This window comes from Monodelphis domestica, chromosome 2 (genome assembly GCF_027887165.1).
Source record: "Monodelphis domestica isolate mMonDom1 chromosome 2, mMonDom1.pri, whole genome shotgun sequence".
Lineage (NCBI taxonomy): Eukaryota > Metazoa > Chordata > Mammalia > Didelphimorphia > Didelphidae > Monodelphis > Monodelphis domestica.
Genome location: NC_077228.1, coordinates 466,343,424 through 466,370,153, shown reverse-complemented (window position 1 = coordinate 466,370,153; position 26,730 = coordinate 466,343,424). Strand labels below are relative to the sequence as shown.

Here is a 26,730-nt window from a genome sequence, read left to right as displayed (position 1 = left end):
ACAATGATAAAATTATAAGTAGGCTTATAAAGACTTTATTTTCTAAGAATGAGACTGCCTCAAACTATACATACCTTCTGGTTTTTCTGTCTTTTCCACCTTCACAGACTATAAAGAAAAAATATTTTTATAATTATTGCAGTTTTTGAAAATTAGTTCAAAATACAGACTAAATCTAGTAGTTTTGGATACTACTTAGAAGATTAGGTCTGTGAAGGAATCATTTTAAAAATCCTCAGTACCTACCTTTATGATATCTTCTGCTGTTCTCTCAACTGATTTTAGTTTCTTTAAAATTGCCTCTTCATGAGCTGAGATTTGTAATTCTGCTTTTTCAAGTTCTTCAATCTCTTTCTCAAGTCTGAGAAGAAAAAATTACAGAGTTGATAAGAGCTGATCCTATAGCATATTGGTTGCCAAATATCTACTAAGAGTATTTTTACTTAAAGGAAAGGACCGAGCAATTTACTTGGAATGGGGGCCATTTGTTCACTATGTATCTCTTTTTCTGGATGTCTCTTTGTGGTAGAAAAATGAACCTTCAAAGACTTTTTTTCTCAAAGACTCTCAAGGACAAGCTGTTGTTATAACTCTTAAGATGCAGGAAGATTTTGAGTATGAATATATTCTTTTCTACAGTTCATTTTATGGATGAGGAAACTGAAGTGAACTAGGTTAAATTATTTGCCTAGGGTCATAGAGTAAGAGTCTCAGGTTGGATTTGAACTCATGAAGATCAATCTTTCTGACTTCCAGCTTGGTACACTATTGACTGCACCACCCAGCTACCCCATGAGGGGATAGGACATGTACATAAATAAATCAATAAAAAATAATAGCCAAGGAACCTGATGATGAATATGCTATAACCTCACAAAGAGTTCTGATTATGTTTCTAAGGCTCTCTCATATCCCCAGAAGAAAGTTATATATTAGGACATAGAGATATGATACTAAAATATTCTGAGGGGCATCTATGTGTTGCAGTGCATAGAGCACCAAGCCTGGAGTCAGGAGGACCTGATTTCAAATCTTACTTCTGACACTTACTAGCTGTGTGACCATAGCCAAGATGTAACTTCGTTTAATTAAGTTTTCTCATCTGTAAAAATGAAATGCAAAAGGAAATGGCAAACTACTTCAGTTTCTTTGCCAAGAAAATCACCAATGGAGTCACAAAAAGTTGGGCAACTGAAACTATTGAATAAAAAAATATTCCGGAAGTATTCAGTGATTTGGGAAATATGAAGTAACTGAAAGACCACTAGACATATAATCAGGAAGACCTGGGTTCAAATCCCATTTTTGACATTTTCTAGCTTTGAGACCTTGGTGAGTCACTTATCTTCCTTATCTATAAAATGGAGGATAAAACTATCTGTAGTACTTACTATATACAATTGTTGTGAGAATCAAATTAAAAAATATGTATAGAACACTTTGCCAACCTTAAAAACTACATAAATATTGGTCATTATTCACTTGGAAATTTTTTTTGGTATGAATTATTCAAAATCACAGACTGTTGACTGGCTACTAGTTCATTCATAGCATTCATTAAAATTTCTCTTGAAATAATTAAATATTTACTTTAAACTTAAACATATAGAAATGGATACTTGCAATATCTACAAATAGATACTGTCCCACAGAAAATACCACCAATATGGATAACAGGAATATGGAAAATATGTAAATATTTGAAGGATCTGTGATTTCCTCAGGGTAAGGAAACTTTCAATACTGGGCATTCAATGTCATGACAGTGAACAACCTATCTATGACTTAGTGAGTAAATCTGAGGGTAAATAAAAACTACTTTAGGTGACTTGATCAGGTTTACTTGATTAGGTCTTCATAGCTTCAAATCCAGCACTCTATTCCCTGTGTCCATGGTGGTGAACCTATGGGGCACTAAGAGCCCTCTCTTTGGGCATGCATGCCATTGCCCCAGCATAGAGTTTGCCAGAGTTTGTTACTAGAAAGCCAGAGGGATGCAGAGCTGGACTTTACTCGTCCTCTCTATGAGAGCCCAAGGACATTTCTCATATCACTTGCCCCTCTAAAAGGTTCGCCATCACTGTTCTATGCCATATTGCCTCTAAGACAGTAGAAGGATCACTGATAAATAAATAGCAGGGATTCTGTTATTTTAAGGAGTTAGCAAAAATGTTTGCTAAATCAGAATGGCATTTAAACTGATGTGAGATTTAGGAATCTATATTTGAAAGTGCTGAATTGGATAGTAGATAACTAACTTTGGTATTAAATAGCAAGAAAAGGGATTTTCATGGATGGAGAAGGAAGCCTTAATAATCTTCTAACTAGATAACTATACCTTAGAGTTTGGGAGATTTAATAATATCTTACATTTATATGGTATATTAAGCTTTGCAACATACTTTATAGACAACTCATTTGATTCTCAGAACAGTTTTTTGATGTAGTTGGTATTACTAAGCCCCATTTTGCAGTTGAAGAGATTGAGTCTCAAGAAGGTTAAAAAGACTATTTGTACTTCCAGTAAGTGCCTGAGGTAGGATTCAAACCCAAGTATTTCTGGTTCCAAGCCTAGGGCTCTGTTCATGGCCACAATGCAGTGAATAATGAAGAATAGTAGTGTTAGATGTTGAATAGGTTGTCAAATTAGAGAAATAGTGATTCAACTTTATAAAAAGCTTGTTGTATCCTTTTAGGAATTTCATTTAAAACAGGGGTGGGGAATTTCTGGTCTTTGGGATGATCAGGCTCTGGATTTAATTTCATTTAGCCTGTGGGACAAATGCAGATGGTTATTATTTCAATTTATACCCATAGTGACAAAAAAGGCAACATAGCTTTAAAACACAAGATGGGGGTATTGCTTCAAGAAAGTCATGCTATTTCTCGGTGTCTATGGGTGCTTTGTTCTCTTTCTGGCACTATTCCTCTCAATATGTATGGGTCTTTGCAGCTTTTCCTCAATGTTTCCATCTCTTTATAAGAGTATTTTCTATTCTTTTTCTCTCTACTTTATTTTCTTCTATCTTTTTCCTATCTATTGCTTTGTCTTACCTGGTTATGATTTAGAACAATAAATGCACATATGCATTATTTGTTTCATTTATCAAAGACAATTTTGTTCCTGGATTTTTAATATCAAGAAAAGCTCCAATTTACGGTTTCATTTATTTGACCTATATCCACATCCTCCCCTGACTCTGCCAATCCACTTGACCCTGAGTATATAAAATGCTTTGCCATCCATGATTTAAAACTATGCAGATCTAGGGCTTACTTGGTACCTCCTTGGCACCTTTTTTGGGAGAGGGCTCTCAGTAGTACTAAGAATGAGCTATGAAGTTGAAGTGGGAGAAAAGAGAATACTTTCTTGCCCCTGCCCACCCCATCCTGAAAGCTCTTTGGAGATTCTTTTTAAAATCCCTCTCACTTTCTTAACTGCTGTATTTCTCACCCTGATGGTTCAGCATTTCCATAAGTACTGCCATTTCCTTCTCTGGTAGGTATTGCCTTTCAAAAAAGGCACAGAAATCTTGGAAATGCTGACTCGGTATGAAAGGAACAGCCTTTGCAGCATGACAAATGCCCTTTTTGGAGCCTCCCTGGCTGTGACAGAGGGCCTGATGGATGCTAATGCCTTTTAGAGTTACTGGTAGTTGGTGGGCAGGTACTGGAGTGCCAATTTAGATAAGCAGAGTACATGAAAGAGGAGTTGTAAATGTTATCCATTATCTGAATCTTTCTTCTGCTTGCTCGTTTCACTGGGGAAAGGGCTGGGGGAGGGCGATTTTCTAGAGCTAGCTAGGTAAAAGCAGGTATCTTTCAGTTCTTCCAGAGTTCCAGTAATAACCTCCTTCATCATCAAGGGATAATGCCCTGAATCCAATCCCAACCAGCAATTTATTGTCTTGCAAAAAGGACTGAACATAAACTTCAGGTGTCTTAAGTAGTGGCTATTTCAAAAAGCAATTTTTTGGCTGCTGAGCATCCATTTGTCTCTTTCAGGGTTTGGTAGTATTAAGAAGAAATCATGGCCAGGTGGAATTTATCAAACAGATTAGAATCCAGAAGAGGTGTAATTCTCCCCCTTCCCAACTCAACAGCTTTATTTGCTAGCTCCTACTCCAACTGTTGCCTAATTGATAAGGAAAAGCCACATCTGTCTTTGAAAGCACTGAGCACTTGTCAAGCATTTTGATAAAGATGAGCTTTCTTTTCAATGGGGACATATATGTGGCTTTATAAAGGGGACATTTCTAGAAGGAAACATCTAATAATTAGAACTATTGGAAACTGGAATGGGTTGCCTCAGGCAGGAGTTGGTTCCTTCACCCTGGAGGACTTTAAGCAGAGACCACTTGTTAGAGATGTTACAGAAGAGATTATTTGGTTAGTTATGTATTTGGATTAGATGGTCTCTGAGGTCTTTCTTTGAGGCAATGTTGCATAGTGGGAAGAATCTTGGATTTGGAGCCTGAAGACTTGATTTTGAGTCCTGACTTTCCTACTTACTTCTTGTGTGACCCTGACACAAGGTGAGTTGCTTAAGCTTTCTTGGCTCTTGAAGCCTCATTTCATCTTTCAAATGAAAGTGATGGATTTGATGACCTTTAAGATCACTTCTAGTTCTAAAAGCTTTATAACCTCATAATTTATAAGCTCATCAGTTCTGTGATCCAGTGGTCTCCTGTTCTAGGTAGGTGCTATGGGAAATTAAGTATGGATAAAACAATATGGATGTCTTAAAAAACATAGCATTTGTTTTGTTCATCAGGATACCTGGGGATTTTATTCCTTGATTTGAAAAAAGATTTTGGAATGGTAAACGCAGGTAGCAAATTTGTACAAGTGCTACTCTTTCTGTGTAAAGATGGTGCTCCTGGAATGCAAATACTTGGAATTGCTCTCTCATCCTTGTGACAGGTGGTATCAGTCAGAAAAATGGGTAATGGAACCTACAATTTATTTCACCTAGATGAAGATCCTCATAGGAATTCTGATCTCCAACTTCAGTGGTGGTTGTTAGAATATAGTTGGAATATTGTTATGGGGAATCCATACTTGTTTTAGAAAATATTGTATTTATTGAGATAAGACCTTAGAAGACAGTGATAACATTACATTATCTTTGGAGTGGCCATTAAGTTAAATGTAGGATGTATAAGCACATACACATATATATGATACCGCATATATATTATATAAAATCTAGATACAAATATTATATGAGAATATTGTACTAAGTATGTATTTGTTGAATGCATGACTTCTCCCCAGCTAGTATATTCCTGTGACCTTTATTTTATTTTTTGGCAAAGAAAATTAGCATAAAGGATTTATGTAGATTTGTCTTTATATATACACGCACATATACATACATGCATGTAGATATCTCTATATATCTATATGTATAACTATTTTGAGTTTAATTTACCTATCTCGACGTCTGAGGTAATCTCAGAGCTTTAAGGATCTACTATTTAATTGGCATGGGTTATTTCTCCATTATACATAATTTAGCAGAACTTTGAGAATTTCTGTGGGCGAAAAATTTTTCACTTGGGTTGCTAACTTTTCCATGATGAGTTCTTCAAAGTTAGCTAGTCTGGTCTTTAGATAAAAAGTATGCCATCAATAGAATGGAAAGTCCTTGAGGGTGAGAACTATTTTTTGTTTTGTTTTTTTGATTCCCTTGAATCTAGCACAGTGCCTTGCACATTGTAGAGGCTTAAGAATGTTTGCTGGATTGGATTATGTTGGATCTCACATGTATTTTAGGTGATACCTGACAAAAAAAATTGGTTCCTCTTACTCCGGGAGGAAGCACAAGAGTACTACTTAAGTAGAGGAAAATAAGAAGAATAATTAAAATTAATTTATCAAAGTTTGTAAAATTAAGGTTCTTAATTGTGATTTTGTTGAGCTTTTTTTTGTTTCAAACTGACAGTTAAATTTATAACTGGTTAATATTGGCATTATCTAGCTAATCTTGAACTGCTCAAAATGAATGACTAATGATCAAAATGAATAAGAATAATACCTAACATTTATTTAGCACTTTAAGGTTTGGAAAGTGCTTTTCTAAAGCACACTCTCACCTGATTCTTACAATAACTGGAAGAGAGATACTAATATCATCTTTTTTTTTACAGATGAAGAAACAGCTTATCAGAGATTAATAAAACCTATCCACTAACTAGTGGACCTTCGTTGTCCCTCATAACATTAATTTAGTTAGACTGGTCCTTAGAAGACGGATGTACAATATGTCATTAAATCTATACTCATGGTCTTTCCAGCTTGGTGGGACCAGTCAGGACTTGTGCTTTGAAGGTTTACTTTTGAGATCCCAGATATACTTGCACGCCACAATAAGGCACTAGAATGTTAATTTAGTGGAGGACCCATATTATGCTAATTACATGTCAAATATTACCATAAGACATATATATATATATATACACACACACACACATATAAAAAGCCTTTATAGTCAGACTTCTCTGTAAACTTTAGCTAGTAATAATTTAGTATTGACCAAGAGTAAAGACCATATTTATTCTATAACATATAAATCATGTGGTTGGTGGTGATAGTGGTAGGGACCAGTATTAAAAATTGTCTTTTAAAAAGTCTAGTATTAGATTAGTATTTTGATCAATTCAGTGAAAATGATACTTCAAAACTTAAGGGCTATTTAGTTTTCTCAATGTGGTTACTCTCTCAACTGATGTTGAACAGCAACTTCTCTCTCTATGCTTTCACAGAATGTTTCTGTGAGTTGCTGTGTTTAAAATAATTCCATAGCAAATGACCAACCCTCTAGTGATGAGTGTTTGGAAATGATAACAGATGTCATTGATATAGAATTGTAAAGTTTATAAATTATTTCACATACATTAATATGACCTTCATGACATTCTTGGGAGGCAAAAAGTGCAGGGAATACAATCTCTTCTTTCTACATGATTCTACAGAGTCCTCTTCTGATCTCTCATAACGTGGAAGTGATTTTTGGTTATCTAAAATTTAATAATATTTGTAAATTTTTAAACCTTAACATACTATGTAAATTAGCTATTGTATTACCATTATTTTTGTCAAAGGCCATATTTATTTGCATATAAGCTCTGAAATTTTATACCAGATACACCTACACACACTCACAAACATACACTATACTATATCAAGAAAAGCTTCAAATATGGTCCTAGCAACACACGAGCTCTTTCTTTGGATGAAACTAGCCAAGTATGGAGAGGTTTATCATTAGTAGGTTGGTCACTTGATATGAGGAGCTGTTCAGCTGTGTGTGAAATGTTTCCTGTAAGTCCACTTCTGTTTCTGCATTGATGGCAGTGGAATGGCAGAAAAAGAGAAAGTCAGTATTTGAGTCATACCATTTCTGAACTGTCTAGTAATTTGTTCTAGACAGTGGTTGACAATGAAGCATGCCATGGGTGAATAGGGAGAGCAATAAAATGTAGCTTTAAAACACCTAAAGGTAGAAAGTCAGCCAACAGTGATATCAGAAACAGGTGTCAGCTTGCTTGCTAATTGGGAAATATGACAAATATTTGTGTAACTCAATATATACATATCTATTTGTGGTATGAACAAAACCTGTTTTTCCTTGGATTTATCTCCTAATGCATGGTAACCAAGGAGATAATAATTTCCATCTTGAATGTAAAGTATCCCATGATGATTATGAACTATAAAATCAACATGTTAGGTTGAGAGAGACACTTAAAAAATGTCTTAGATCAAAATCTCTTCATTCTTTTAACATAGATAATTGTATGGTTAAAAAGTCTCCTAGCATTTTATTTTGAATTAAATACTCAAAACCAGATTAATCTTTATGGAACCATTTTTCTGTCCTTTATACATTTAGATTTACATTTAAATAAATTTCTGGGAGGTTCACTCTGAAAACTAGCAGAAGACAGAGCAAATTGATTGGTGATGGATGTCTTTGTGTTCTGACTGGACAGAGGGTGTACATGTGTTTGAAAATTATGCTCTTGATTATGTTAGTATATGCTGAGAACTTAATAAAATATTAAATAGTTGTAATAATTTAATTTTACCTCTACCTAAGTGGCATACAATTCTCATGGGACCTTCAAATATTATAGAAGAAAAAATATGGGAAATTAACAAGACATGTGATTAACTAGGGATTTGAGATGTGTTTTGCTCATTTTAAATTAGTTTTGGAGTAAAGAATTCCATAGTGAACAAATATCTATAATTATGTAGTTAAATGGCAAAGCATACTAAATGGCAAATAAAGGCAGTTAAGAGCATTGACTCTTAGTTGAGAAATGATGCCCTGAAACCTATAGCATTTATGCCTAATTTGTAAAATAGTGGCAAAGAATGGTGATTCTGATCTCTTATATTATGTTAATTGCTTAGTTCTATTATGAAGAACAGAGCTCAATTATTTAATGACAAACAAATACAAGTCTATCCCCAGGTTGGTATGGGGCCACCAACCAGTTGATCTTAAGGGGTCCAGATGGAAACTTTTATGATGTAACCAACTATTCAATTTGGAATAGGGTAGATGAAGAAAATATCCAGCAGTAGAATTTCTTTTGGCAGAGGGTAAAGTTAACATCAGAGGGTTTCCCTGGGTAACCTGGGTATGACTACAGTACAGAGACACATCTAATATGATTAACTTCTAAGATAACGACTCTTGGGAAGCTTAGTCCCTTTGCTTGGCTATCTTGCCATCCACCCAAATACAAAGGAGTTGGTGACCTCTCATTTGATTTGGTAATATCAGTTAAGCATAGCTGGAGCTGTTTTTCAGATGGTCCAATGATTTGTATTTCAAAAGGCCAGATATAAAGTCAGACAATTACAGTGACCCCTTTCCCAGCTACAAAAAGCAGTAAGAATGATTTTACAAATATAAAACCAGATAAAATATATTTATTTCAGTGTCCCTGATTCTAGAATTCCCCATTTCTCTCTATAGACCAGAGGTGAGGAATCCATATTCTCACCTACTACAAGATTGTACTTGTACTAGATGACCTCATCCTTTTATGGGGTTATTAAAACGTGCCTGAGGTATTATTGATAGGCATGGGAAAGGAAAAAAAAGATAGAAAAAACATGGAAAAAGCAGGAAAGAGGAGAAGGAAAAGAAGGAGGTGAAAAAGGAAAGAGAGAGAAAGAGAGAGAGATGTGTTCTGGGGATCCATGGAAGATATTTCTGTATAAACCTGGATACCTATAAGAATCTCAGCTAGATGGATGACCATTCTATTTTTTAGGATATCCAATGTTCCTTCTTTGTTAATTGCCTTAAAATCTTTATGCAAGTATACACTTATAAGTTAGCTTTTTTTCTATTTGTTAGAATCTTGTTAAAAGGTATTTTTAGATTGACTTTTGTTATTTTTATCCATACTTTTCATACTATGTTAATCAGAAGGTTTATGCATTTAGTTCATTTTGCTAAATATTTAAAAAATAATCCTTGATTCTAAAAACAAATCACAACAATAACAAAATAAATAGAATATACAGAATTTTTAAAAGGAGGGAACGGGCCTTTGAAGAATAGTGCTTTTAAAGATGCTGCTAGGACTAGAAATCTTCTGGGTGTCTTTGGACAGGGCAAAAAAGACAACCAACTAAAAACGTACCAATGAGAAAATGTTTAAAATTTGATAAATCAACTAACAAAGTGTGGATGGTGAAAAAAAATGAACATGATATATATGGAACCATAGACATGGATCTCTAAGGAAACTCAGGAGCCATCTAGGCCACCTTCCTCATGTAAGATTAAAATTTAATATCCAAGTACCCCAAGTATTATATTTAATAAGATGTATTAATAATAATAAATTAAAGGAAAATAAAAGCTAAAGCAAAGAAGGAGTCAACACAGTTGTAGTCATGGGAAAAAGAGAGCAAGAAGGTGGGAAAAACATCCAACTATTTACAAAATATGAGCATACTACATGATGGAGAGAGGAAAGGAATTATGGGGAACAAAGTCCTGGGGTACAACATTCTAACTACACACTTATTTTGTAGATGGGAAAACTGAGATCCAGGCAAGTTAAATAAATTTCCTGCTTCCATAGTAAGTTGTGCAGCTCCATGCTCCCAACTGTGTGCTTTCTGTCTCTAGATACTAAAGAAGAAAGATAAAATGCTATTTATGGATTTAATAAACTCACAGGGGGCAGCTAGGTGACAGAGTGGATATAATACTTGGTCTGGAGTTGGGAGGACATTGGTTCATATGTGGCCTCTGACACTTCTTAGCAGTGCTACCCTGGGCAAGTCACTTAATCCTGTTTGCCTAGCCCCTGCCTTTCTGTCTGGAAAGTAAGAGTTAAAAAAAAAAATCACCAAAGGCTGAATAAGCCAATTCCTATCATATTATGGCTACAAAGCTGCTTGGATAGGTCAAGGAGGAACAGGAAGTCCATACTTGGAACCTGATATTTTTCAAGGAATGTGCTTTATGTGAGTTTGTTGTTCATTTAAGGCATAATTCTGACCCAAAGTGGTGGCTTGGTTTATGAGACAGGGGCTATATTTTGATAGAAAATTGTAATAAATTCAACTTTGTAAAACAGCAACAAATACTACTTAACTTCCCTAGATTTTTACGTCAATGTTTTTGGATATCTTTTTGACATAAAACTCTTCTGCTATCTTTGCAGGTCAAGGAGAAAAAAAATGTTTCCCCATGCTCTTTGTGCTAAATTCCTTTTTGAAATATTCCCATCTCACTATTTGAAGGAAGAATATTCCCAGAATTCTGAGTGATAGGGCTGACTAGCTCACTATCTCTCTCACTTTGGGGCTTGCATGCCTTTGTAGTATCAATTCATATTTAAATCTTTATTTAATAGAAGTGTCTGTGGAAAGCCCTTTTCATCTTGGGCAAATGGAAGCTTTCTGAAAGCGAGACAAAGTAGCTGAAAGGTACTTTGGCATAGGTAAGAAAAAAGAAATTCTTACTTGAGAACACTTAATCATAAGTAGATTATCCTTCTAAAAAGGAATACAGTGTATTTACATCATTCTCCTTGGCAGCTAACCTTTCACATTTTATGCCCATGACATTTATGTCAGGCACTCTCTGAGCTCCAATTAGAGCCAGAGGTCTTTGGATGTATTTCAAGAAGGGAAGTGTCTAGAGCAGGGAGAGAGTTTGATGCAGGACAGTTTGTCAGGGGAAGGTCAGAATGAACAAAAATGCAGCTGGGACACTCGTAGGAACCATGGGCAGAAGCAGCAAACAGCTGTAAGCATGAGTCTTTGGAGGTCTCCAGGTCATTGGATGGAACCCATTGAGATGCTTTGTCTTATTTGACTGATGAATAATTGCAAGGGTCATTTTTAAAGCCCAATTTCAAAGCCAACCTTTAGAACTGAATTGAATAGGCAAAGCAGGTTTGTATCTGTGTACACAATAAAGGAATGTAATATAAGTGACCCAATTGCTACCTGACCTATGCTTTTCCTGATTTCCTGAGTTATTGGGGAAGGATGGGAATAAGCATTTATTAAATGCCTACTATGTACCAGGCACTGTGATCAGCTCTTTATCGATATTGTCTCTTCATAATTGTTATTATTGAAATTATTGGTACTTCTTTTTTGTTGTTGTTGTTTAGTTGTTTGAGTCTTGTGTGACTCTTTGTGATCCCATTTGGGGTTTTCTTGGCAAAGATACTGGCTCCGTTTGCCACTTCCTTCCCCAATTCATCTAACAGAAGAAGAAAATGAGGCAAATATATTTATGTGACTTGCCCAGGGTTACACAACTAGTAAGTATCTGAGGTCAGATTTGAACTCAGGAATACAAATTTTTCTGCCTTCTATCCACTGTGCCACCTAGCTGTCTCATTATTACTTCTGGCCATCATAAATGACCTTTTATTCATGTCATGCATATTTTGTGTTTTTTAAAATCTACAAACATTTTTTTTTCTCATAGGAATGAAAGTTCCTTGGGGGCAAATTGTTTTCTTTTTTTTTTGTATGTGGGTATGCATAGAGTATGCATTTGTTAATTTATTTACTTAATCTGCTAATTTAATTGGCATCTGTGAACCATGTACAAAACACTGGATTAGGTCATTTGGGTATAAGTCTTGAATGTTGGTATATCTAGCACTGTACATGGCACAGAGTTGTTTAATAAATACTTGTTGAATGAATAACCAATACTTGTGAACCTAAGGGTACACCTGGGAGGTTATAAACACTGTTAAAAGATATTGATTCAGAGGGTATTTTCAGTAAAAATTTCCATGTAGGGATTTTTATATTTAATATGTTAATCAACATATCTAACAAAATAATAATATCCCAGGGACAAGAATTGAACTCTGGGAACCATGGAAACCCACTCTCTGAAGTAATGTGTCCTTGAAAGAGAGGAGAGGATGAGTAAACAGAATGGCTTTTTTAAAAAAGGTTATGTGTGAGTCAGGAGTCCCTGTTAATACATTTACCATGCTGAAATTTCATGCGAATGCGTGCAAGAAGTGACGCAAATAAAAATGGAACTGTGTCATGGTTTGGAACACAGATACCTCAATAAAGGGCAGGGTTTAAGGCAGCTACTTTCATAAAAGCTTTCTCTATGAGTTATATAGCACAGTCATTTTCTTATAGCTCTATTATTTAATTTAGATTAGCTATTATACTTTGAGATTTGTTCATTTAACAAAAATTTGAATTACATTATAGGGTTAACTCATTAGTCCTCACACTCCTATGTCCTATAATCATAGGCCTATAGTGCTAGAAGTGACCTCTATCTACTATAATCCCTTACTTTCCACAGTTTACATAGTACTTATAGAATTCTAGATCAATGGTTCCCAGCCTTTTAGTAGAAGAGTCCTGTTTTAATTTCAGAATATGTCACCTCCCCTCATCTCTAAGGTGCTGCTATTATCTATTAATAAAAAACATAATTGACCAAAGACTATTGTGGATTCAATGGCATTTAAAATGAATTTGTATTTTATTAATCACAGCAGCATCTGCATTCATTTGAAAATAGTAATATGAGAGATTAATTCAGTCTATAAGAGAATGGTTGGCTTATTATGCTGAATTACTCAATGAGATTCCTGATACAGTTTTGTATATTTCAGAGATGGAAAATCTGGTTGCAGGTTAGAAAACCTGAAATCTATTTTCACATAATTTTTTTTCCTTTGCAACAATTACATATAAATTTGTAGATCCCTTAAAATAAATTGCCACTTTCTGATCTGAGGAGTCCATGACCTCTAGGTTGGTAAGTAGTGTTCTAGACAGATTCATTTATTTTGTCATTAAATCAAAATCCTTCAAAATCTTTCAGTCACCCTACTTGAAACCCATGTCATCTTTTCTTCTTTACTCACTTAAGCTCCTCATATTCAACCAGTTGTCAGTTCCTATGAATTCTTCCTTTGTAACATCTCTTTATATGCCCCCTTCTTTCATTAAAACTGCTACCACCCTGATGTAGGCTCTCATCATCTTACATCTGGACTATTCTAATAACCAGTTTGTTGGCTTTTCTGCTTCAAATCTCTCCTCCCTCTAGCTGATCTTGCACTCTCCTTTAAAATTGATCTTCCTAAAGCTCAGTTCTAAATCATATCCTAGTCTATAAACTCCATTGACTCCCTATTATCTCCAAGATCAAATATAAAAGTTCTTTGAAAGTTCTTCACAAGTTGCACCTTTCCTATTCATAGTCTTATATTTTATTGCCTTCTACATCCTCGAAAATCCAGCAATACTGGTGTCCTTCCTGTCCCTCAAACAGGACATTCTATCTTGGGGCTATGTATTTTCGCTGGCTGTACCCCCTATGTTAGTTGGTACCCCAGAATACTCTTCTTCCTCATCTCCATCTCATGACATCCCCCCAAGTGAGCCATCGCATACCTTCTGAAAGAATCCTTTTTCTCCCCCTCAATGCCAGTACTTTCCCTCTTATTTTAAAGTTATTACAAATCCCTCAATTTCCCACATATTATGCACAGATACATATACACACATATATGAATACAATTTATTGACTTGCTCATGGTCATGCTTCTGGTGTCAGAGGTGGAATTAGAACTCAGGTCTTCTTGAAGCTAGGTACATATTTTGCCCATCAAGATAAAAATGAGTTCAAGCATTTAAAAGTCAGGTGGGTGGAAATTTAAAACTGCTATAGATTCTGAGGTAATATCAAAGGTGCTATTTTGAGACTTATCTCTTAGCTGAGAGCCCTGGCAGAGTACAAATGCCACACTCAAGTAGGCACCCAAGTCAGGAGATGGTTGTGTTTGGGGGTTTCTGTTCAAGATGGGGAGCAGTGTCTCTTTTCTTTAATTAGCCCATTGCTATTCAGAGGCTAAAAGAAATTATACTTCATTGAGGTTGTAATAAAAATCTTTTCTTTTTTTAAGCAGGGTGGGTTGATGCCCAGAAGAAACTTCATTCTTTAGTAGTTTTAGAAATATTATCTGAGAAGAATAAGTTCAATTATTAGGAAAAGCTGCTTTGGCAAGGTGACTCCTACCCTACTGAGTAACACAAGAGCTGCTTAGAGGTCCTACGCAAAGGCACTTTTGATTGTTATGCTGCACGTTCCGTTCCCAGGACAGAGCTTAGCTGGAGAAAATCTACTTATGAGGCCTTTGATGACCAGTCATTTTACCAATTCAAGTCCCCTCCAATATTGCAATAGCCTCCTAATAGCTCTCACTGACTCAAATCTCTTCACTCTGAAATCCATCCTCTCTACCCAGCTGCCAAAGGGATTTTTCTAAAGCACATGTCTGATCCCATTCTTCTGCTATTCAATAAACTCCAATCATTCCCATCTCTCCTACTGTCAATACAAACTTCTCCATTTGGCTATCAAAGGTCTTTACTACCTAATACCAACTAACCTTTTCTGCTATATTAGAAATCACTTTCTTTAATGCAATTTTCAGTCCAGTCAAAATGACCCTCTTGTTCCACATTCATGACATTTAGTTCATCTCCCATCCCTATGATTTTGCCCAGGTTGTTCTCCTTTGCCTAGAACATATTTCCCTATCTCTAATTCTTAGAATTCCGAGCTTCTTGCAAATCTCAGCTTCCACATGGTGGATCCTCCTAATTTCTCAACTTTCCTTCCTTCAAGTCATTATCTCTTTCTCTATAAATATACATATACTTATGTGTAAAAATATTTTTATCACATAGCTGCTGTCTCTCTAGATATAATTTTAGACTCTTTAGAAGAGGACTTCTCTTTTTGGTCTTCCTAGCTTCTGGATCTGATGTAATAACTGGCAGTGCTTAATAAATATCTGACTGGAGTCCACTTAACTCTACAAGCATTTATTTAAGTGCCTACTACACAGAAGGCACTGTGCTAGGCACTAAGGATCCAAAACAAAAAAAAATCCCCAAAACTCAAACCAAATAAACCCTAGGTCTTTCCCTCAAGAAACTCAATCTGGTTAGGTTTAGGCATAAGGCATTGTAGGGATGGATTTTTAAACCCTCTGCCTTGGTTAAAGTGTTGGAGATGGAAAATTTCATCTTCCACTAAAAGGACACTAAATCTAAAATGAAGAGCAGGAAAGGCAGTGAGCAAAATAACTGCAGGGAAGTAAGTCCCTGCTGAAAACTTAGCAAAATAGATGGGGAGGAACACTTCTGGTAATGGTTGTGACTTGGTCTCTAAGGGGTAGGGAAGCAGACAGTACTTCAAAGGTCTTCTACACAGGAAAACCCTGTTTGGCTCCAGAGAAGTTGCTGTTTATTCTGATGTGAGCCCCACCCTTGGGGGCAAATAGGTGTTCTAAGCCATTAGCAATGAAATTTGAAACAAGCAAGTGCTGGAGTATTTAGGCAAATGCTAAAAGCAGTCTCAGGTCTGAGTAAAAAGCACTAGGCTTATTCCCAGCCTTGTCCAAACCTGCTAATGTGGTTTAGTGAATTACAGCAGCTTTGGGGGAAAAAAAAAGATGAATCCAGAGGAAGCCATCACGAAAAGACAAGGAAGGTTCTAAGAGGAAGGCTGAGACTGCCTTTACTTTTGGGAGCATGCTGAAGCATTCAATTTAGGCTCAATTCAATGATTTGGGCTCTGGTCTGGAGCAGGAGAGAAGAGAAATCTCTTGGCCAGAATGACAATGAATAGGGAATGTGGTAGGGAGCCAGATGGTCCAATGGCTAGAGTGTTGGACAAGGAGCCAGGATACCTGAGGTTGAAACCTGCTTCAGTGGCTGTGTGAATTAGGCAAGCTTTTATTCTTTTTTAGCCACAGTTTTCTTATCTGTAAAATTATATTACTAACACCTACAGGACAGAATGATTGTGAGAATCAAATGGGATAACTGTAAAATACTCTACAGACCTTAAAGAATTTTATAAATGCTAGCTGTTATTATTAATACTATTAGTATTAATATTGAGTGGTTCAGCAGCCACAGAATTGCACTTATTTCTAACTGTTCAATTTTTTTGACCAAAACGAAAAATGGGTAGATATTGTTTGCTTTTATTCATATAGTAGAATGGATGTCTTAGGAATGGTTGAACTGGAAAACATTAAAATGATAGTAAGTTCTCTAGAAATTACAATTACAAATGCATTTTTAAAACTTTGTAGAACTATTTTTAAAGAGAATTGAACCAATTTTAATATTTAAGTAATAGGTTCAAATGTATTTCTTTGTCTTTTGTCTCTTTTTGTATGCCTAGTACTTAGTATAGTGCCTGGCACATAGTAGGCACATAAATAATCATTGATTAATTGATTCTAGCTAGAGATAATTGTGGGTTCTCAAAAGCCATGGGAATGGAACATAAGATTTGGTAGGTTCTGCCCAGCTAGAAAAGCTTTAACTGTTAGTCTGGTGATTGCTTCTATCTGCTGAGGACCAGGCTAGCAGATTAGAGAGGTCTTTTGCCACAAGATTGGTCACCAAATAGTGATTTTTGTGAGGCTCCAGTTCACAAATATATGTCTCCTGAGGCATGGAACACTCACTATCTGCACCAGCAGAACACCAATGTAATCATAGATTTTTAAATGTTTCTGAAGAAAAACATTTTTATTCTAGATGTGTAAAGATAATAATTAAAATTTACATGGCACTATAAGATTTGCAAAGTGCTTTATATATTATCTCATTTGATATTCAACAACAACTATGTAAGGTGGGTGCTACTGTTATCTCAATTTTACAGATGAGGAAACTGAGGCATAGAGAAGTTAAATGACTTGTCTATGATCACAGAGGTAATGTGTCTTAGAAAGGACTTGAACTTGGGTCTTACTGACTTAGAAGGTCACTACTTTATCTACTACATACTGCCCAGATTCTTAGATGACTTAAGTAGCTGTTTTATATCTCAGAATCATGACATTTTAGAGCTGGAAGGGACCTTGCTGACCATCTAGCCCTCTCTGTTCCCTAAAAGGATTCTCATTTCAACCTACCAGACAAGTGGTCCGTTAGCTTTTGCTCAAAGACCTCAATGAAAGGAAATCACTGCCTCCCAAGGCACACTACCCCACTTTTGGACAGTTCTAATTGTTAGGAAGCTTTCCCTACAATCAAGCCTAAATTTGCTTTTCTGTACCATTCTCCCACTGTTTCTGGTCCAGTCCTCTGCATTCAAATAGGATGAAGCTAATCTTTCTTCTAAATGACAAATTTTCACCTAACTGAAGATGGTTATTATCTTGTCTCCCTTGAGTTTTTTCTTCTCCAGGCTAAGCATTTTTAGTTCCTTCAAACTCACCTTCAAATAGGATTCACTTAAGACTCTTCATGACCTGGTAGCCTTTGAGGGAACATAAAAAACCTCCGAGGATTTCAAGAAATATTACTTTTCTTGCTTAAAAGCCCTTTTCAGATCTTTCCCTAAGGAAGAGGGATTTAAAGGTGATAACGGAATTAGGGCAAAGGGTACCTCTTATTTAGTTAGGATTGCTACCTTCCCCTAGAATGACTCTATAAAATACCAAGGGGCTGTGACTTGTGTTCCATTCAGAAAGGATTAGGGTGCAATATTGACCAAAGGGAGGAAGTCCCTTTGATCACTTCAGGTCAGCCACTTTCAGAGGCATGGTCAAAGAGAGAGGGGTTTTCAAAGGATTGTACTCCAGGAGTTTTCAGAAAGATTAAGTGACTATTACTCTATTAGTTGAAATAGAATCAACCCCAAATTGTGTTTTATCATTTTGTGATCTTTTCCTTGTTCAAGATTTCTATAAATGTTAACAAAAATTGTCTTGTGTGAGAGCTAAGGTTATGATTAGACTGCCAGTTTGTACCTTTTTCTCTTTAAGCTAGAAATGACTGGATTTAAAATAATGTTCACTTAATAAAAATTTGTTTCTGTCAGATGTACTTAAAATGCAGAAGATAGTCTTCTTCTTTGATATCTTCCTTTGTATATTCACTTTTACAGCTTTTATATAATCCTTACCAAAATTGGCATTGGGGAGGTATAGCCTTGCAATCTCCTTCTCTGCTTTCAAGATGTGAAGTTATAAGCAGTGAAGAAACCAGATGGCAATAATACAAAAATTAACTATGGACTTGGGAAGACACATCTATGAGTGGATCCTGCCTCTATGTTGGCTCCTTTGCCACAAAGGGATTGAATGCTTTTTCACTCTGCTACTTCTTTTCCTTGAGTTATATGAGAGTGTCACTCCTTTTCCCTCAACCTTTAATTTTTTGAACATGTCACCTGTCAGAGACCATTCACAGAGATTTCACAGAGAGATTGCAGTCTGCATCCATGAAAGGAGAACTCATAGCAATGAAATCTATGATTTCATGTTATTGAGCATATCAGTCTCAGTTTCCTCAACTATAAAATTAGGATGATGAGGGCACTTACCTCTCAGGGTTGTTGTGAGGTCAAATGAAGTAATATTTTAAATTCAATTCAGTAAACATTTATTAAGCACTCGATACATCCCAGGAACTGTGCTAAGTGTTAGGGATGCAAAAAGGGACAAAAGACAGTCCTTGCCCTCAGGAAGCTCTTTACAATCCTTACACACAGTTCCTTACACACAGAAGGAACTTGTTGAGCTTGTTTCTATTTTCTTTCTATGAATATGCAGAGTATAATAAAAATATGTCATACCTTAAGATGCTTTGCTCTAGGATCTTGGTCTGGTGTTGGTCTTGTTGATTTTGCTTTTGCATTTCCTCTTGTTCTTTTCCATTGTTTATTCCATCGAGAAGCCATTTCTCCCTCAAGGCTTTTTTCTGATACCAGAGAAGAAAGACAAAGATTTGAGCTTTCAGATTAATCAGAAATTCCCTTTACCAAAATTAAAATTTCATAATAGTGCAGCAGAAAGAGCCTTAGATTTGGAGTAAAACTATCTGAGTTCAAATCCTAGCTGGCTCTGTTATGTAATAATAATAATAGTCCAATTTCCATAACTACTAAGTGTCTGAGGCTGGATTTGAACAAAGGTCTTTTTGATTCCAGGGCCAGTGGATGGACCTACCCACACCCTCACACCTGTCCCCCTGTTAGACTTAAAATTCCTTGACAGCAAGAAGTGTTTTACCCCTTGAATCCACAGTGCTTACCACATTGCCTGGCACACAGAAAGACATTTGATAATTACTTGTTCAATTGATTAGCTCGTCTGGTCTTCAGACAGTCACTTTGCTATGATATGGCTTTGTGTAGATTATATTCCATTGGCAAAGCCTTTGAGAACTCTCAACCACTTCCATATAGGGGTGACGCTTTGGAATAGCAGGTCATTGGAGGTCAGAATCGTTGGTGAGTTTATTGGATTGAAAACTGGAGGCAGCCCTTGAGTTCATTCCCATTAGCTCTTAATCATATCTTTGTTCATATATATCTTGTCTCCCTGGGAAGACTGCAAATTCTTCAAGGGGCAAGGATCTTACCTTATGCCTCTTTTGTCTCCTCCACAATACCTACTATATCATTTAGCATACAATAGACGATTGGTAGATATCTATTAGATTAAATAGAGTAGAATGGTAGATAAAATTGTATGTGAGACCTGGACCAAAGGGTATATTGGGATTTCAACCTTCAAAACTTCTCTTATATCATCATATTTTTCATCTTTTACCCAAACAAATCAAATGCAACAGGAAATTTGTTAAGTATCTATATTTTACATGTGGCAAAGTGATATGTTCTGGGTTATTAAGCCAAAAAACAAATAATTTCAAATTTATAAATCACATATATTTATAAATTCAAAGAGGAGAATATTAACAATTAGGGTGATTTGTAAATGAAAGAAATAGATAAGTTTTAATGTGAGGATCTAGGGCAACTTTGAACACTCTTTAGTAGAATATATAGTTATGATAGTAGATGATGTCGTATAGTATAGTAAGAATGATTTCTCAAGAGTCAGAGGACCTAAGTTCAAAGTCTACTTTTGATACTGCCTGTAAGGCCACTAGGCAAGTCATTTAACTTTCCACGGTCTCAGATTTTTCATTAGTAAAATGAGGAGGTTAGATTGGAGCACTTCTCATATTTCCTCCAATTCTAGATCTATGATTCCATAAAAATAATAATCACACTGATGCTAATATCTGGTTAATTTCAGTAAAATAGAGCCCATTCTATTCTGGATTCTGGGAATACATAAATGAAAAAAAAAGCCATAGTTTCTAACCTTTAGGATCTTACAGTCAACTAAAGCAGGGATATTATATACCTGGATTAGTGAAATAAAAGGTAGAGAGTGATGGGATAAAGAAGAGATCTAAGACAGAGGGCTCTAGGAATATTTGAGAATAAAGAGAATGCTTTTGCCTACTTGGGGTGTGAGTAATAGGTGGGGGGCTTTGATTAGAGAAGACTTAACCAAGAATTTAAATGGAATCTTGAAGATAGAGAAGGCATTTGAAAAGTAGAATTGAACAATCTACATACTTTTGGATGTATTTTTTTTGTCTTCTCTCATTAGAATATGTTTCCTAGGAGTAGGGATTGTTACATCTATTGTATTTGCACCACCTGTGCTAACTCCAGTGTGTGGCACATAATAAATGCTTATTGATTGATTTATGAGGAAGGTGGACATTCCAGGCATGAGTGATAGGCAAGGTTAGTGAACTGAGATGGGAGATGTTGAATGTGGAGAATAGCTTGTAGTTCAGTTTAACCAAAACACAGAGTTCCTGAAGCATGAAATAAGTCTGGAAAGGTAGGTCAGAGCCAAATTGTTAAGGGTATCAAATGCCAAGCAGAAAAATTTGTATTTTTCCTATAGAGAAATAGCCCCTGAATATTTCTGGGCAGAGGAGTGACATGGATTGATTAGGAAGATCATTTTGACAAAAACCTAGTTCATGATACTTCTATAGAAAAGTGCTTTTGTTTGGCAGTTCTCCCTATCTAGATAATTAATGACTGAAATTATAACAAGGAAGCAGACACTTTTTCTTTTTTCCTCAAGAATTTCTCTTCCACAGGAGATAAAGGTGAGGTATGTGATTTCACAGGGAACAGCCTGTTGAGGAAACTCCTACCACTGGCAAGTTAGCAAATTAGCTTCAAATTATTGTCAAAGAGATTTGTCTAGAGAACTAAGAGGTTAAATAATTTGAGCAGGTTTACACCTCCAGTATGTTTCAGAGGCAGAATTTGCATCCAGGGCTTCTTGGCTTCCAGGTCAGCTCACTATCCAGTATGCCATGCCTCTCATATGCAAAGATTAAGAATAGAAGCAAGTAGTAATAGCTCTATTTTTTAAAATAAAAAATATGCAAGGAATAACATTTATGAAAACTTGCATTTAGGTCTTTACATCAAACCTAATTAAGGTGGTTAGTATTTCATAGTAACCAAAGAGAGAGCAATTTGGGCCAGATGGTAACCAAGAAAAAAATAGCATTTTATGTTTTGTAAAGCATTATTCACATATTATCACATTTGATTTTGACAACAACCATATGAAGTAGGTTGTAAGAATCTCATTATGGATCTTTTTTAGATCAGGAAGCTTAGGTTCACAGATGTTTAGTGTTTTGTCCATAATGACTAAGTGATGGAACCAGGCAGATTAATTGTTTCTTCTTGGACACCATAATATTTTGAACTTTACCTAAATCTTTTTTTCCCCCTTTTTGGTCTAGACCCGTGACGTCCTTTGTGTGGGGAATTCCCAGCATGGAAACTCCCTCCACTGATGCCAATCAACAGCTCATCAGTAAAATAAAGTCTTATTGCTGCCTGGGAACTAAGAGGTTCAATGACCTTTGTCACAGAGCTAATGTCTATCAGAATCAGGGCTTTAAACCAGTCTTCCTGACTCCAAGGCCACCATGGCTATACTTAACATTTTGGAAATGGGGGCATCTTGCTTGTGTCAATACAGAGGATGGATGTGCAGCCCCACACACCAGTGTCCTGACACACCAATGAAGCCATTTGTACTACAGATGACTTGTGGATAGTTAGGAGATTATTGTCCCCAGGGTTATCTCAATCCCCTAATATAACGGCTTTGCTGTTTGCAAGAATGCTTTCCACAGGCCTGGTAAATGTGTGCTTGGAGAGGCCAAAATTGAGCTCTCTGTGAGAGATTGTGAATAAATAAATATACCAATAATTGAAGGACTCTCCCTCCTGGTTGACCTGTTAATTTTCATTTGATGGGACATGTAAGTATGTAACTGTGAAATGAGAGTAGATGATGTTGTCAAAAGAAATTATCGTCCTCCCAAACAACTTATAAGGGCAATTTCAGCCAATTATGTCCATGTAAATATCACTAAGACTCAGGCGGTGAGTTGACTCTGCTTGGTGATGCTGACTCATAAGATAGAAGTGAGCAAACTTTTTGTGGAGGAAAAAAATCTCCTGAGCTTTATGAATGTAAAATAAATCCACTTGTATGGCACAATCAAAATACTAGTTCACTATACTATCTGGGGACAGAGCTGCTATTCAAACTCAGCTCCCCCAACTTGGGAATGCCATGTTCTTTACGATGACAACATCTGGGGATTCCCCTCTCCCTTTAATTTGTATTTACATTGCATTTATTTTACAAATGTGAGTGTGTATGCATGCATTCCCACCAACAGAATGTAACTTGTTTGAGTTTACTATAGTTTTTGAATCCTCAGCATCTTAAAATGGTGTCTGGTGCAGATAAGGTATTGATTGATTGATATGGATTTGAACTGTGGATCTGCCATTGATTATCTATTTGACCTTCGGCAAGTAACATAACCTCTCTGGGCCTTGGTATCCTTAAATGTAAGATGAAGAGGTTGGACAAGATGGCACCTAAGTTCCTGTTCTGTTCTAAATCAATGATCCTATGAACCTACAATATGGCGACCTGATAAATAAAAATACCACAAGGGTTGTTCTTGCATTATGCTTATCCAATTAGATAATAATGACTCATATTTACATAGAGGACTTAAGGTTTGTAAACTGCTTTCATATATTTTCTCATTTGATCCTAAGGAGATCATGATGAAAGTTTGGGTTAGGTAGAAAACTATAATAATCATTTGTTTTTACAGAATGCCTGACAGTTTGCAAAAAAAAAATTAATATACATTTTATGGAATCAAAACAATTTCCTTTTGCTTTCACGTTGCTTATGGACCAGCATATAAATGGATTAACTTGGAATAATTTAGGATGATAATATTTTTTTCAAGACATTCACTGTGTTGCTGGAAAGTTTGAAACAACATACAAAATTAAAATAAATGTAAAAAAACTTTTTTTAAAAAATAAAAGATGCTTTAAAAATGTAACTGAACCACTTAAGTAATTAATTTAAAGTTGTAGCAAGAATAGATTTCAGGTATTAGATGTTCTTTAGCATGATGAATTGAAAGGACTTTAAGAAAGTACTAACAGTCTTTTAATAATTTTTTTCAAATTTAGAATATTTTTTCATGATTACATGATTCATGATCACACTCACAGTCTTGATTTAGTATTTATGTTTGTCTGAATTTGTGATCATATTACCATATCAGTTACTATTTGGGGTTAATAATATGAGCTTTATAATATAAATATGTTTTATATATTTATTATATATTATTTTGTGTTATATTATATATATTATATATCATATATTATATATATATATATATAAATATAATTTATATAAGTCTCTTATCACAGTTCAGTGCAGTTAACCTTTCTGGAAGATCCTTTTCCTTTATGCCATATGTATAAATTATCTTGTGTCTGGTGATCAAAAAATATCAATCAATAAATTTATGGACAATTTCATATGCTATACTTCCCTGTTCCAAAACTCTTTCATGATGTCATTTTTGTTTTGCTTTCGGTTGGGGAAGACAACTTTTTAGGCTGGTGTTTGTGTTGCTTCAGCCTACTGAAATGTGTGGCAACCTGCGGAGGCAGTAAAGGCAAGAGTTGGTGGACTAAGAGAAAGGAGGAGAGTTGAAAGACTAGATGACAAGAAGACCTGGAAATGTGAATGAGGTCATGATAATAGTCTATGAGTTGGCAAGTGTTGTGGAAACAGACTCATTTTCCCCAGGTTCAAATCTGGCCTCAGACACATACTATCTCTGTGACCCTGAGCAAGTCCCTTCACCCTGTTTGGCTCAATTCCTCATCTAGAGAATGAGCTGGATGAGGAAATGGCAATCCACTCCATTATCTTTGCCCAGAAAATCCTAAATGGCATCATGAAGAGTCATATACAACCTAAAGGACTAAATAATAACAACTAATATTGAGTAGAGAATACATTCACCAATGAGTAAGAAGTGGTACAAGCAAGAACTCTTGACTGTTCTTCTGCCTTTCTCTTACCCAGGGATAATAATACAGAACATAGAATCTTAGACTAGAAATAGAACTTAGAGTTAGAGCAGTCCTTGTGGACACCCCAACCTGCTTATACCACTTTATAGATAAAGAAATTGAGGTCCAGGGAGGCTAAGGGATTTGTTCAAAGTCACATGGGTAGAAGTAGATCTAAGACCAGAATCCAGATTTCTGATGTCCCATCTGACATTTTTTCCATTTCACCACAGGATGAAGCTTTTGTTCCCTGAGACACTAAATCTTTCCCTCCCACATGTGAAGCTTCCACTAATGTGCTACAGATGTTATCTGTATATTAGGAAATACATTATTCCAGGGGAATTGGGTCTTAGCAACAAAAAATGCCAAGTGCCAGACACACTAACTACTGGGAAATGGGAAGGGGATAACTTTATGTGATTTAATGGGTTTCAAATACTAATTATCCTTGATTATTTGTGGAAGGAATTTCCACTTCAGCACAGATTAGACTGGATGACTTCATAATTTCCTTCCAATTTAATTAAATTCATTGGATCATAGATTTAAAGTTGGATAGGAATTTGGAGCTCCTGAAGTCCAACCTTCTGACTTTACAAAGGAGGAAAATAAAACCCAGAGAGATAAGGTGACTTGACCATGGTTGCACAGGAAGTAAGTGATAGACTAGGAATCACAGAGCAGTACATTAAGAAGTACTTTGCTTTTGGTAACTATAGAGTTAATTTAATTAATTTTAAATTAATTGAAGTAATGTTCATTCAAACCTAGATCCTCTGCTCTAAATCCAGTGTTCTATCCACTGTACCATTCTATTTCTCTCTAACTTTGACAGATACTTGTTAATTGCCTAATATATACATACAAAGACAAAAAGTCTTAAGTGATTCCATATTGCCTACTAAGTAAAATTCAAACCTGAAATTCAAAGTTAGGTGCATTTTATGTTTGTTTTGAATCAAGTTGAATCAGATCAGTAATTCTTGAGGTGAAATATTGTTTCTACCTTCAAGTATCATATATTGAGGAGTTACAACATATGCAAAGATAAGTAAACACAAAATATAAATGCAGCAATTTCGAGAGGGAGAATCCATTGACATGTGGGGGGATCATCAAAGGTCTTGTTTCTAGGACTTGGCACCTCAGCTCTGTTTTAAAGGAATTTTTGGATTCTATCACCAGCTCATATTCTAATTAGACATAAATATAAACTAGATAAAGGATCTTTAAGGAAAAAAGATGAAGAAATATTAAGATGCCTCCTGAAAATTACTAAATGATCTCAATCTTTCACCTCAAGAATTACTGATCTGATTCAAGTTGATTCAATTCAACAAACATAAAATGCACCTAACTTTGAATTTCAGGTTTGAATTTTACTTAGTAGGCAATATGGAATCACTTGAGACTTTAGGGCAGTGGAGTGACAGGACTAGATCTGGGCACAAGGAAAATGAGCCATGGTGGAAATGATAGATTGGAAGAGAGAGAATAGAGGCAGGAATAAACTGTGTAGCTTTGAGGCAAGTATAACTGACCATGTAGGTGGTAATGAAACTTGGTATTAGAATGGCGGTAGTGGGAGCAAAGCAGAGGGTTTAGTTAACATCTCTATGTATATGACTCCCATATTTATGTGTCCAGCCTTAGTCTTCCTGTTGAGCTCCAGTCTTACATCATCAGCTTCCTTTTGGATATCTTGAACTAAATGGCTTATAAGTATCTGAATCCAACATGTCCCATACTGGAGGCATTATCTTTTTCTCCAATTCCTTCCCTTTCTCAACTTCTATCTTTACAACACCTTTCACAACATCCCCTTCTCTCTGCTTACATAACTATCACTCTCATTAAGGCTCTTATTGCCTCTTGCCTGG

At 35.7% G+C, this 26,730-nt stretch overlaps 1 protein-coding gene across 2 annotated transcripts in view; it reads right to left on the bottom strand.

Moving 5' to 3' along the window:
- The window catches only part of PALMD (palmdelphin), a 60,095-nt gene that overhangs the window by 8,910 nt on the left and 24,455 nt on the right, over positions 1–26,730 (bottom strand). For both annotated transcript variants that reach the window (XM_007485016.2, XM_007485017.3), the window contains exons 3-5: positions 19,166–19,290; positions 247–361; positions 75–108 (exon numbers count right to left, since the gene is read on the bottom strand). In XM_007485016.2, coding sequence (XP_007485078.1) covers positions 75–108; positions 247–361; positions 19,166–19,290 — 274 coding nt within the window. The remainder of the gene's footprint in view (positions 1–74; positions 109–246; positions 362–19,165; positions 19,291–26,730) is intronic.